This window comes from Petromyzon marinus, chromosome 75 (assembly GCF_048934315.1).
Source record: "Petromyzon marinus isolate PM22_M1 ecotype Great Lakes invasive population chromosome 75, UKy_Petmar_22M1.pri1.0, whole genome shotgun sequence".
Lineage (NCBI taxonomy): Eukaryota > Metazoa > Chordata > Hyperoartia > Petromyzontiformes > Petromyzontidae > Petromyzon > Petromyzon marinus.
The window spans coordinates 5,174,997-5,189,291 of record NC_133741.1 but is presented as its reverse complement, the minus strand read 5'-3'; the positions used below and the strand labels follow the sequence as shown (position 1 = coordinate 5,189,291).

Below are 14,295 nucleotides of genomic sequence, written 5' to 3'. Positions count from 1 at the left end.
CTGCTCATGGTGACGATGATCTGAACCGGTCCTGGGCCGTCCCCTAGGTCGACTTGGCATCAAATGAGTACCTTGTGTAACGTCGCCACTGGGGATACAAAGGCGGTCGGGCGTGGTGCTGGCCACCCACCCCCTCGTGTACCATGCCGGTAGCCTTCATAGGTGCTGCTCACTAACAGCACTTGCCCCTACTGCCTGCTAGAGGCTACACGGGGGATCTTTGTGTGTAGGTGCTACTGACAGCACTTGCCCCTACAGCCTGCTAGAGGCTACCTGGGGGAGCTTTGTGTGTAGGTGCTGCTACTCGCTACTACTGACAGCACTTGCCCCTACTGCCTGCTAGAGGCTACCTGGGGGATCTTTGTCTGTGTAGGTGCTGCTACTACTAACAGCACTTGCCCCTACAGCCTGCTAGAGGCTACCTGGGGGATCTTTGTCTGTGTGTAGGTGCTGCTACTACTGACAGCACTTGCCCCTACAGCCTGCTAGAGGCTACACGGGGGATCTTTGCCTGTGTAGGTGCTGCTGACAGCACTTGTCCCTACAGCCTGCTAGAGGCTACCTGGGGGATCTTTGTCTGTGTGTAGGTGCTGCTACTACTAACAGCACTTGCCCCTACAGCCTGCTAGAGGCTACACGGGGGATCTTTGTCTGTGTGTAGGTGCTGCTGCTACTAACAGCACTTGCCCCTACAGCCTGCTAGAGGCTACACGGGGGATCTTTGTCTGTGTGTAGGTGCTGCTACTACTGACAGCACTTGCCCCTACAGCCTGCTAGAGGCTACACGGGGGATCTTTGTCTGTGTGTCGGTGCTGCTACTACTGACAGCACTTGCCCCTACAGCCTTACAGGCTACACGGGGGATCTTTGTCTGTGTGTAGGTACTGCTACTACTAACAGCACTTGCCCCTACAGCCTGCTAGAGGCTACCTGGGGGATCTTTGCCTGTGTGTAGGTGCTGCTACTCGCTACTACTGACAGCACTTGCCCCTACAGCCTGCTAGAGGCTACCTGGGGGAGCTTTGTCTGTGTGTAGGTGCTGCTACTACAAACAGCACTTGCCCCTACAGCCTGCTAGAGGCTACCTGGGGGATCTTTGCGTCCGATTTTAAAATCTGTAAATTTGCTCCCCTCCCCCCTCCGCGCTCAAGGAGCTGAAGGAACCCAAAGAGCTGAAGGAGGCCAAGGAGGAGGTGACGGTGGACGGGGACACCAAGCCAGCAGCGGAGAACGGCGGCGGAGACAACAAGACCCCTGCCAACGGCACCACTGTGGGTGGGGGGGTGGTGGTGGGGGGGTGGTGGTGGTGGGGTGGTGGTGGGGGGGTGGTGGGGGGGGTGGTGGTGGGGGGGGGTGAGGCGGTGATGGTGGGGGACGTGAGGCGGTGATGGTGGGGGGGGTGAGGCGGTGATGGTGGGGGGGTGAGGCGGTGGGGGGGTGAGGCGGTGGGGGGGTGAGGCGGTGGGGGGGTGAGGCGGTGGGGGGGTGAGGCGGTGGGGGGGTGAGGCGGTGGGGGGGTGAGGCGGTGGGGGGGTGAGGCGGTGGGGGGGTGAGGCGGTGGGGGGGGTGAGGCGGTGGGGGGGGGTGAGGCGGTGGGGGGGGGTGAGGCGGTGATGGTGGGGGGGTGAGGCGGTGATGGTGGGGGGGGGTGATGGTGGGGGGGCTGAGGCGGTGATGGTGGGGGGGGTGAGGTGGTGATGGATGGTGGGGGGGGGTGAGGTGGTGATGGATGGTGGGGGGGGGTGAGTCGCTCGCTCTCGTCACTCTCGCCATTCTCATGTTATGCTTGCGTCAAAGGTCTACTGTATAGGTGCTGCTACTACTGACAGCACTTGCCCCTACAGCCTGCTAGAGGCTACACGGGGGATCTTTGTCCGTGTGTAGGTGCTACTCACTAACAGCACTTGCCCCTACAGCCTGCTAGAGGCTACACGGGGGATCTTTGTCTGTGTGTAGGTGCTACTAACAGCACTTGCCCCTACAGCCTGCTAGAGGCTACACGGGGGATCTTTGTCTGTGTGTAGGTGCTGCTACTCGCTACTACTGACAGCACTTGCCCCTACAGCCTGCTAGAGGCTACACGGGGGATCTTTGTCCGTGTTTACGTACAGCAGTTGGCCGTTGTTTCAGATGTTCGTCGTTTTGGTTTCCCTGCAGGAGTCCGCAAGTGGCGAGAAGGAGAATGGCGATAGCAAGGCTGCCTGCAAGGGTGAGGACACGCCCAGTGGTGGTGGTGGTGGTGGTGAGGGTTGTGTGGTGTTGGTGGTTGTGTGTGGGGTGTGGTGATGGTTGTGGGGAGTGGTGTTGATGGTTGTGTTGATGGTTAACATTGGTTGTGTGGTGATGGTTAACATTGGTTGTGTGGTGATGGTTAACATTGGTTGTGTGGTGATGGTTAACATTGGTTGTGTGGTGATGGTTAACATTGGTTGTGTGGTGATGGTTAACATTGGTTGTGTGGTGATGGTTAACATTGGTTGTGTGGCGATGGTTAACATTGGTTGTGTGGTGATGGTTAACATTGGTTGTGTGGCGATGGTTAACATTGGTTGTGTGGCGATGGTTAACATTGGTTGTGTGGTGCTGATGGTTAACATTGGTTGTGTGGTGATGGTTAACATTGGTTGTGTGGTGATGGTTAACATTGGTTGTGTGGCGATGGTTAACATTGGTTGTGTGGTGCTGATGGTGTTGTGTCGTTGGGTGTGGTGATTGTTGTGGGGGGAGTGGTGTTGATGGTTGTGGGGTGTGATGATGGTTGACATTGGTTGTGTGGTGGTGATGGTTGTGTTCTGGCCTCCCACATTATTTAACGTCTTTTTCGACCACTTAGTTCGTGAAGCCTTCAGTAGCTGTACCGGAGGAATTTCCATCTTGTACAGATACAATGGGAGGCTGATCGATGCCCGGGTGCGGTCAAGGGATGGCTCCCTATTGCTCAACCACGTTATGTATGCCGATGATTTGGTAATTGCTGCTCATTCAGAGGAGGAGTTGGAGACGCTGCTGCTGAGACTGGAGCGTGCCACTAAGAGGGTGGGGCCTTACCATCAGCCCCACCAAAACGAAGCACCTGCCTGGGTATTTTGTACCATCGGACATTCCACCCCCACAACTCCCAATCGGTTATGGGGCAGTTGTGTAGAGAGTGGAGAGTTTCCCATACCTGGGCAGTGTGCTTATGACCGGCTCCAGTTTAACAGCAGAGGTCTCACTCCGAATCAGTCGAGCTGCAATATCTTTTCATCGGTTGCGTAACGCTGTGTGGAAGCTACCTGGTCTGTCGCTCCGCACTAAGCTTCAGGTCTTCTCGGCCACGGTCATTCCCTCCCTTCTCTACGCTTGCGAAACGTGGACCCCCCTAATGGAGCATCTTGGCCGGTTAGAAACATTTAGGCTGGCCTGCCTACGATCCATCCTGGGTTTAACCAAGCTGGATTGTGTGAGGAGCTCACAAATCCTTGAAAGATCTGGGCAAAGTCCCATCGGTGAGCTCCTCCGGCAGGCAAGGCTGCGTTGGCTGGGTCATGTAGCCCGCATGCCCAGCCACCGCATGCCGAAACAGCTTTTGTCCGGCCGGATCGAGGGGGCTAAACGGGTGCGGCACGGGCTAGAGAAGAGATGGAGTGATGTGGTACAGGAGGACGTGGAGCTGAGTGGACTTGCCGATGACTGGTACCAGCGGTGTCAAGATCGGCCTCTGTGGAGGAGGCTCGTGAAGGACGATGCTGGGCAGTTGGAGGCAGTCGCCCTCCAACAACAACGGAGGGCGGAGGAGCGACGCTCACAACAACGAGCGGAGCGCCGGGTGGCTAAAGCACAGCGGGTTGGCACAGTAGGGGGCACAGGTGGTGCATCAGCCAGTCATCTCAGTCAGTCGACCCGTGGCACCTGGGTCTGCCCTGTGACCTGCCAGCGGGCGTTCGACACTTCACGTGGCCTCAACATGCAGCTTGGCACAAGTGTCATGGTGACGTCTCCGCCATTTAGTGGCGAATGGCGGTTGTTGTTGTCTGTGTGTGTGGTGATGTTTGTGTTGTTGTGGGTGGTGATGTTTGGGTTGTTGTGGGTGGTGATGTTTGTGTTGTTGTGGGTGGTGATGTTTGTTGTGGGTGGTGATGGTTGTGTTGTTGTGGGTGGTGATGGTTGTGTTGTTGTGGGTGGTGATGTTTGTTGTGGGTGGTGATGGTTGTGTTGTTGTGTGTGGTGATGGTTGTGTGTTGTTGTGGGTGGTGATGGTTGTGTTGTTGTTGTGGGTGGTGATGGTTGTGTTGTTGTTGTGTGTGGTGATGGTTGTGTTGTTGTGGGTGGTGATGGTTGTGTTGTTGTTGTGGGTGGTGATGTTTGTGTTGTTGTTGTGGGTGGTGATGTTTGTGTTGTTGTGGGTGGTGATGTTTGTTGTTGTGGGTGGTGATGTTTGTGTTGTTGTGTGTGGTGATGTTTGTGTTGTGTGTGGTGATGGTTGTGTTGTTGTTGTGGGTGGTGATGGTTGTGTTGTTGTTGTGTGTGGTGATGGTTGTGTTGTTGTTGTGGGTGGTGATGGTTGTGTTGTTGTTGTGGGTGGTGATGGTTGTGTTGTTGTTGTGGGTGGTGATGGTTGTGTTGTTGTGGGTGGTGATGTTTGTGTTGTTGTTGTGGGTGGTGATGTTTGTGTTGTTGTTGTGGGTGGTGATGTTTGTGTTGTTGTTGTGTGTGGTGATGGTTGTGTTGTTGTTGTGGGTGGTGATGGTTGTGTTGTTGTTGTGGGTGGTGATGGTTGTGTGTGTTGTTGTTGTGGCTGGCGATGGTTGTGTGGTGGTAATGTTTGTGCAGGTTGAACGAGTGGTGGGTGACTGGAAAGGGGTCGACCTCACCCCCTCACTTACCCACCCCACCCCGCTCACCCTTACCCCCTCCCTCCTCCCACCACTCGCGCAGTTGACGGTGACGATAAGCCGGTGGACTCTGCGGAGGAGGAGAAGGAGGAGAAGAAGGAGAAGAAGGAGTCGTCCCCCGTAGACGCAGCGTCGTCCACGAAAGAGGGCGACTCTGCTGCCACGACAGAAGCCGACAAGGTGACGGAGGCCACCAAAGAAGTCGCCGTCGCCACGGCGGACGAGAAGGCCGAGGGCGGGGACAAGACGGACGGAGACGACAAGAAGAAGGAGGAGCAGCAGCAGAAGGAGGAGGAGCCGGCGGCTGCGAAGGAGGTGGAGGAGGTGAAGGAGGTGAAGGAGGTGGAGGAGGAAGCGAAGGAGGAGGCGGCGAAGGAGGAGGTGGTGGCGAAGGAGGTGGCGAAGGAGGCGGCGGTGGGCGATGTTGGCATCAAACGCCCGGCTGATGCCCCAGCGCAGGTGAGGGTGGGTGATGGGGGTGGGTGATGGGGTGGGTGTAGGGGTAGGAGTGGTGAGTGGTGAGGGTTGGGTGTGGGGTGAGGGTGTGTGTAGGAGTGGTGATGTTGAGGGGTGTGTGTAGGAGGGGTGAGGGTGGATGAGGAGTGAGGGTGGGTGAGGGTGGGTGTAGGAGTGGTGAGGGTGGGTGTGGGGTGAGGGTGGGTGTAGGAGTAGTGAGGGGTGAGGGTGGGTGATGGGTGAGGTGTAGGGTGGGTGAGAGGTAGGTGTAGGAGTGGTGAGGGATGAGGGTGGGTGGGTGTAGGAGTGGTGAGGGTGGGTGTGGGGTGAGAGGTGAGGGGTAGGTGTAGGAGGGGTGAGGGTGGGTGAGAGGTGAGGGGTAGGTGTAGGAGTGGTGTGGGTGAGTGTGGGAGTGGTGATGGTGAGGGTGTGTAGGAGTAGTGAGGGTGTATGATGGGTGAGGGTGAGTGAGGGTGGGTGGGTGAGGGTGTGTGTAGGGTGGGTGAGGGTGGGTGAGGGTGGGTGTAGGGTGGGTGTATGATGGGTGTGGTTACTGTGTGTGTGTATATACAGGAGTCTGGTGCGAGTAGTTTGTACTTTGTGTGTACTCGGTGTACTGTGTGTGTACTCAGCGTGCCCTCTGCGTACTTGCGTGTGTACTGTTTGTGTACTGTGTGTGTGTGGTGTGTGTGTACTGTTTGTGTGGTGTGTGTACCACGTGTGTGCCGTGTGTGTGTACTGCGTGTGTACTGTGTACGTACTACGTGTGTACTGTGTGTGTACTGTGTACGTACTGCGTGTGTGTATACTGTGTGTGTACTGTGTACGTACTACGTGTGTACTGTGTGTGTACTGTGTACGTACTGTGTGTGTGTGTACTGTGTGTGTACTGTGTGTGTGTACTGTGTGTACAGTGTGTACAGTGTGTGTACTGTGTGTGTATACTGCGTGTACTGTGTGTGTACTGTGTACGTACTGTGTGTGTACTGTGTGTATACTGTGTATACTGCGTGTGTGTGTACTGTGTGTGTACTGTGTGTGTACTGCGTAAGTACTACGTGTGTACTGTGTGTGTACTGTGTACGTACTGTGTACGTACTGTGTGTGTACTGTGTGTATACTGTGTATACTGCGTGTGTGTGTACTGTGTGTGTACTGCGTACGTACTACGTGTGTACTGTGTGTGTACTGTGTACGTACTGTGTGTGCGTGTACTGTGTACAGTGCGTGTACTGTATGTACAGTGTGTGTACAGTGTGTGTACTCAGCGTGTCCTCTGCGTGTGTGCAGGAGGAGTCTGGCGAGAGTGACGCCAAGAAGCAGAAATCCGAGAATGGCGACGCTGCCGCTGAGTCAACCGCCTAGAGTCGTCCTCACCAGCCGCTCACCACGACTCACCACCACCACCACCACGCTCACCACCACCACCACGCTCACCACCACCACCACGCTCACCACCACCACCACGCTCACTACCACCACCACGCTCACCACGACTCACCACCACCACCACGCTCACCACCACCACGCTCACCACGACTCACCACCACCACCACGCTCACCACCACCACGCTCACCACGACTCACCACCACCACCACGCTCACCACCACCACGCTCACCACGACTCACCACCACCACCACGCTCACCACCATCACGCTCACCACGACTCACCACCACCACCACGCTCACCACCACCACCACTACACGCTGAACAAACACTAAAGGAACATTCCCCCGCTGCTCGTTACTCCTAACGCACTACACGCGCTACGCAAGGACACACTACACGCACGCTACACACACGCTACACACTCTCTACACACACACTCTCTACACACTCTCTACACACACACTACACACACACCACACACACACTACACACACACTACACACACACACACTACACACACTACACACACCACACACACCACACACACATTACACACGCTACACACGCTACACACACACACTACACACACACTACACACACTCTACACACACTCACACTACACACACTACACACACTACACACACACACTACGCACACACGCTACACACCACACACACAGTACACACGTTACACACGCCCCCTTCACACTACACAGCGCCACACGATTCTACACATTCCAACCCACACAACTCCCCCCACCCCCATTCCGTCCACCCCTCCCTCTCCCCTCTCCTCCACCTCTTAAGCTGCTGTGGTTATGGTGGTGGGTGGTTGTGGTGGTTGTTGTTGTTGTTGTTTGTTGTGCTATCTGTGGGCCCTCTGTGGGATTTGTTTGGTACCGGCCTGCGTCCCCTCTCTCCCCTCAGGTAGACAACGCCCAACTTTGTTTTGGACAAAATTATTAAAAAAAAAAAATTCCGTCCGTCAGTCGCCTCCGGCCACTCTCCACATCTCTCTTCTCTCTACTCGCTCTCTAAATCTCTCTACTATCTCCATATCTCTACTTGCTCTCTACTCTCTCCACATCTCTCTACTCACTCTCCACATCTCTACTCGCTCTCCACAGCTCTCTCGCTCTCCACATCTCTCTACTCACTCCACATCTCTCTACTCTCTCTCCACATCTCTCTACTTTCTCCACATCTCTACTCGCTCTCCACATCTCTCTCCACATCTCTCTACTCTTTCCTCGCTCCCTTGCTCCCTCGCTTGCTCTCTTTCGCTTGCTACCTCTCTACTCGCTCTGTCTCGCTCCCTCTCTCTCTAGCTGGCTGTCTCGCTCCCTCACCCTCGCTCCCCCTCTCTCGCTGGCTTTCTCGCTCCCTCTCTCTCGCTCCCTCTCTCTCGCTCCCTCTCTCTCGCGCCCTCTCTCTCGCGCCCTCTCTCTCGCTCTCTCGCTGGCTGTCTCGCTCCCTACTCGCTCCCTCGTGGAGTAAGTGGGTGGCGGTGGCTGTCCCCCACCGCACCCAACCCGCTCCGTCCACCCCTCCGCCCCGTCCGTCCTTCATAGAGGGGGAGAGAGAGAGCGTCGCTGCTGCTGTGGTGGTGGTGAACGATCGCTGGATATGAAGGATACTTGTACGTCTCCCGGTGGTGGTGGCTGCGGCTGCTGTTACCTCTGTTGCCTTGTGGTGGTGGTGCTGGTGTTGGTGGTGTTGGTGGTGGTGCACACCACAACCGCTGCATCCAGTAGACCTCACCGCCTATCACAACCCACCCCCTCATGCCGACACTGGGCTGGTGTGCGGTACACTGGGCTGGTACACTGGGCTGGCTGGTACACTGGGCTGGTACACTGGGCTGGTACACTGGGCTGGTGTGCAGTACACTGGGCTGGCTGGTACACTGGGCTGGCTGGTACACTGGGCTGGCTGGTATACTGGGCTGGTACACTGGGCTGGCGTGCAGTACACTGGGCTGGTACACTGGGCTGGTACACTGGGCTGGTACACTGGGCTGGTACACTGGGCTGGCTGGTACACTGGGCTGGCTGGTACACTGGGCTGGCTGGTACACTGGGCTGGCTGGTACACTGGGCTGGTACACTGGGCTGGCTGGTACACTGGGCTGGCTGGTACACTGGGCTGGTACACTGGGCTGGTGTACGGTACACTGGGCTGGCTGGTACACTGGGCTGGTACACCGGGCTGGCTGCTACACTGGGCTGGCTGGTACACTGGGCTGGTGTGCGGTACACTGGGCTGGTGTACGGTACACTGGGCTGGCTGGTACACTGGGCTGGTACACTGGGCTGGCTGGTACACTGGGCTGGTACACTGGGCTGGTACACCGGGCTGGCTGGTACACTGGGCTGGCTGGTACACTGGGCTGGCTGGTACACTGGGCTGGTACACCGGGCTGGCTGGTACACTGGGCTGGTGTGCGGTACACTGGGCTGGTGTGCGGTACACTGGGCTGGTGTACGGTACACTGGGCTGGCTGGTACACTGGGCAGGTGTACGGTACACTGGGCTGGCGTGCGGTACACTGGGCTGGCTGGTACACTGGGCTGGCGTGCTGTACACTGGGCTGGTACACTGGGCTGGCGTGCGGTACACTGGGCTGGGCGGTGTACTGGAGTAGGCGGTACACGAGAGTGATTGGTACTGTAGACTGGGGCGGCAGCTGCCGTGCTGGCGACAACCACGAATCGCCCTGTCCACCACCCCTAAAACAGCCATCGCCGTCTTCACCATCGTCACCGGTGGTGGTGGTGGTGGCAGTGGTGAGGTCTGCGGAGGTGTTTCTCACCGTGGTGAGGCAGGGGTCGTGGGGCTGGTGGTGGTGGTGGTGTGAGGGTGAGGCAATGTGTGGGGGTGGAGGTGGTGATGGGAGTTTGTTTTTTATACATAATGGAGGGTTCCTATATTCTTTAGGTCGTTTCAAGGCTGTAATATGATTTAAGTTTTTACATGTTTTTTTGTATTTGCCTCGAGTGACAGTGACGCACGCAGCGAGAGTGATACACAGCGAGTGACACAGCAACACAGCGAGTGACACACAGCGAGTGACACAGCGACACAGCGAGAGTGATACACAGCGAGTGACACAGCGACACAGCGAGTGACACAGCGACACAGCGAGAGTGACTGACACAGTGACACAGTGAGAGACGGCGAGAGTGACACAGACAGTGAGTGACACAGCGAGTGACACACAGCGAGAGACAGCGACACAGCGAGTGACACAGCGAGAGTGACAGTGACACAGCGAGTGACAGTGACACACACCTGCGAGTGACACAGCGACAGTGAGTGACACAGCGAGTGTGACACACGCACAGCGAGAGCGAACAGACTCACCGACACGGCAAGAGTGAACAGCGAGTGTGACTGACACGCACACAGCGAGTGACTGACACAGCGAGGGCAACACAGCGAGTGACTGACACACAGCGAGGGCAACACACAGCGAGTGACTGACACACAGCGAGTGACTGACACACAGTGAGGGATACGGCCGATGTGAATCTCCGTCTCTTGGTTTTCATTTCTAAGGAAAGATTAACAAAAAAAATTTTGTAAGGAGGTTTGGGTGTTGAGTGGGTGGGTTGGACGTCTTAAGTCAATTGTAGTAAGGTTTAAGGGGGAGGCAATGTTTGGTATACAGTTCAACAACGAAAGTTGTAACATTCCGTTAAAGAGATGGTTGGCTGGCTTTGTGGGTGGAATTGGTGTGGGTGGGTCAGGATGGGACCCACCCCTCACCCCCCCACTAACCACACGACCCACCCACCCACGGGGTTGACGTTTGCTGTTTTTATTTGTTCCCAGCCGAATCGTGCGAGCGGCCGTCCTCTTGTTGATGTTTTTTGACGCGGGAGGGGAGGGGGGTTAAGGAGAGAGAATTGATAATAGACGAACCAGTTTGCTGGGGGAGATTCTTTTCCACTTCGTCTCGTCTCTCGCAGTCTCTCTGTGTGTGTGTGGCGTCTGTGGTGGAGATGAGGAGTGGTGGTGGTGTAGATGACGTGTGGTTGGTGATGTTGATGAGGTGGTTGCGTTGAGAGTGGTGGTGAGGTGGGTGAAAGTGGTGGTGTTGACGCGAGTGAGAATGCTGTTGAGGTGAGTGGTATTGATGAGGTGAGAGAGTGGTGGTGTTGAGGTGAGTGAGTGTCGCTGTTGAGGTGAGTGGTCGTGTTGAGGTGTGAGAGTGGTGATGAGTGAGTGGTGGTGTTGAGGTGATGGTGATGAGGTAAGAGTGGTGGTGTTGATGACGTGAGTGATAGTGGTGGTGTTGACGAGGTGAGTGATGAGGTGGGTGGTGTTGACGAGGTGAGAGAGTGGTGGTGTTGACGAGGTGAGTGAGAGGTGGTGTTGACGAGGTGAGTGAGAGGTGGTGTTGACGAGGTGAGTGAGAGTGGTGGTGTTGACGAGGTGAGTGAGAGTGGTGGTGTTGAGGTGAGAGTGGTGTTGAGGTGAGTGAGAGTGGTGGTGTTGACGAGGTGTGAGAGTGATGGTGTTGACGAGGTGTGAGAGTGATGGTGTTGACGAGGTGTGAGAGTGATGGTGTTGACGAGGTGTGAGAGTGATGGTGTTGACGAGGTGTGAGAGTGATGGTGTTGACGAGGTGTGAGAGTGATGGTGTTGACGAGGTGTGAGAGTGATGGTGTTGACGAGGTGTGAGAGTGATGGTGTTGACGAGGTGTGAGAGTGATGGTGTTGACGAGGTGTGAGAGTGATGGTGTTGACGAGGTGTGAGAGTGATGGTGTTGACGAGGTGTGAGAGTGATGGTGTTGACGAGGTGTGAGAGTGATGGTGTTGACGAGGTGTGAGAGTGATGGTGTTGACGAGGTGTGAGAGTGATGGTGTTGACGAGGTGTGAGAGTGATGGTGTTGACGAGGTGTGAGAGTGATGGTGTTGACGAGGTGTGAGAGTGATGGTGTTGACGAGGTGTGAGAGTGATGGTGTTGACGAGGTGTGAGAGTGATGGTGTTGACGAGGTGTGAGAGTGATGGTGTTGACGAGGTGTGAGAGTGATGGTGTTGACGAGGTGTGAGAGTGATGGTGTTGACGAGGTGTGAGAGTGATGGTGTTGACGAGGTGTGAGAGTGATGGTGTTGACGAGGTGTGAGAGTGATGGTGTTGACGAGGTGTGAGAGTGATGGTGTTGACGAGGTGTGAGAGTGATGGTGTTGACGAGGTGTGAGAGTGATGGTGTTGACGAGGTGTGAGAGTGATGGTGTTGACGAGGTGTGAGAGTGATGGTGTTGACGAGGTGTGAGAGTGATGGTGTTGACGAGGTGTGAGAGTGATGGTGTTGACGAGGTGTGAGAGTGATGGTGTTGACGAGGTGTGAGAGTGATGGTGTTGACGAGGTGTGAGAGTGATGGTGTTGACGAGGTGTGAGAGTGATGGTGTTGACGAGGTGTGAGAGTGATGGTGTTGACGAGGTTTGAGAGTGATGGTGTTGACGAGGTGTGAGAGTGATGGTGTTGACGAGGTGTGAGAGTGATGGTGTTGACGAGGTGTGAGAGTGATGGTGTTGACGAGGTGTGAGAGTGATGGTGTTGACGAGGTGTGAGAGTGATGGTGTTGACGAGGTGTGAGAGTGATGGTGTTGACGAGGTGTGAGAGTGATGGTGTTGACGAGGTGTGAGAGTGATGGTGTTGACGAGGTGTGAGAGTGATGGTGTTGACGAGGTGTGAGAGTGATGGTGTTGACGAGGTGTGAGAGTGATGGTGTTGACGAGGTGTGAGAGTGATGGTGTTGACGAGGTGTGAGAGTGATGGTGTTGACGAGGTGTGAGAGTGATGGTGTTGACGAGGTGTGAGAGTGATGGTGTTGACGAGGTGTGAGAGTGATGGTGTTGACGAGGTGTGAGAGTGATGGTGTTGACGAGGTGTGAGAGTGATGGTGTTGACGAGGTGTGAGAGTGATGGTGTTGACGAGGTGTGAGAGTGATGGTGTTGACGAGGTGTGAGAGTGATGGTGTTGACGAGGTGTGAGAGTGATGGTGTTGACGAGGTGTGAGAGTGATGGTGTTGACGAGGTGTGAGAGTGATGGTGTTGACGAGGTGTGAGAGTGATGGTGTTGACGAGGTGTGAGAGTGATGGTGTTGACGAGGTGTGAGAGTGATGGTGTTGACGAGGTGTGAGAGTGATGGTGTTGACGAGGTGTGAGAGTGATGGTGTTGACGAGGTGTGAGAGTGATGGTGTTGACGAGGTGTGAGAGTGATGGTGTTGACGAGGTGTGAGAGTGATGGTGTTGACGAGGTGTGAGAGTGATGGTGTTGACGAGGTGTGAGAGTGATGGTGTTGACGAGGTGTGAGAGTGATGGTGTTGACGAGGTGTGAGAGTGATGGTGTTGACGAGGTGTGAGAGTGATGGTGTTGACGAGGTGTGATGGTGTTGACGAGGTGTGATGGTGTTGACGAGGTGTGATGGTGTTGACGAGGTGTGATGGTGTTGACGAGGTGTGATGGTGTTGACGAGGTGTGATGGTGTTGACGAGGTGTGATGGTGTTGACGAGGTGTGATGGTGTTGACGAGGTGTGATGGTGTTGACGAGGTGTGATGGTGTTGACGAGGTGTGATGGTGTTGACGAGGTGTGATGGTGTTGACGAGGTGTGATGGTGTTGACGAGGTGTGATGGTGTTGACGAGGTGTGATGGTGTTGACGAGGTGTGATGGTGTTGACGAGGTGTGATGGTGTTGACGAGGTGTGATGGTGTTGACGAGGTGTGATGGTGTTGACGAGGTGTGAGAGTGATGGTGTTGACGAGGTGTGAGAGTGATGGTGTTGACGAGGTGTGAGAGTGATGGTGTTGACGAGGTGTGAGAGTGATGGTGTTGACGAGGTGTGAGAGTGATGGTGTTGACGAGGTGTGAGAGTGATGGTGTTGACGAGGTGTGAGAGTGATGGTGTTGACGAGGTGTGAGAGTGATGGTGTTGACGAGGTGTGAGAGTGATGGTGTTGACGAGGTGTGAGAGTGATGCTGTTGACGAGGTGTGAGAGTGATGCTGTTGACGAGGTGTGAGAGTGATGCTGTTGACGAGGTGTGAGAGTGATGCTGTTGACGAGGTGTGAGAGTGATGCTGTTGACGAGGTGTGAGAGTGATGCTGTTGACGAGGTGTGAGAGTGATGCTGTTGACGAGGTGTGAGAGTGATGCTGTTGACGAGGTGTGAGAGTGGTGGTGTTGACGAGGTGAGAGAGTGGTGGTGTTGACGAGGTGAGAGAGTGGTGGTGTTGACGAGGTGAGTGAGTGGTGGTGTTGATGAGGTGAGTCACACCAACCCCACACCACAAAGTGCACTTAGCCTGGCACGGGCGCGCGGAATGACGTCTCCTCCCTCCACTTAGTGGCGAATTGCTTCAATTGTTGTTTAGACAAACACCATACACACACAGACACACAGACAGACACACAGACAGGCACACACTACACACAGACACACACATACACAGACACACACATACACAGACACACACACAGACACACACATACACAGACACACACACAGACACACAGACACAGACTACACACACAGACACACACTACACA

The 14,295-nt window shown here is 55.4% G+C and overlaps 1 protein-coding gene across 1 annotated transcript in view; it reads left to right on the top strand.

Moving 5' to 3' along the window:
- LOC116938066 (uncharacterized) overlaps positions 1 to 10,672 on the top strand; it is a 36,828-nt gene extending 26,156 nt beyond the window's left edge. The window contains exons 2-5 of the mRNA XM_032945240.2: positions 1,152 to 1,271; positions 2,158 to 2,209; positions 4,918 to 5,333; positions 6,621 to 10,672. Coding sequence (XP_032801131.1) covers positions 1,152 to 1,271; positions 2,158 to 2,209; positions 4,918 to 5,333; positions 6,621 to 6,695 — 663 coding nt within the window. The 3' untranslated portion in view covers positions 6,696 to 10,672. The remainder of the gene's footprint in view (positions 1 to 1,151; positions 1,272 to 2,157; positions 2,210 to 4,917; positions 5,334 to 6,620) is intronic.
- The last annotated feature ends 3,623 nt before the right edge of the window (positions 10,673 to 14,295 follow it).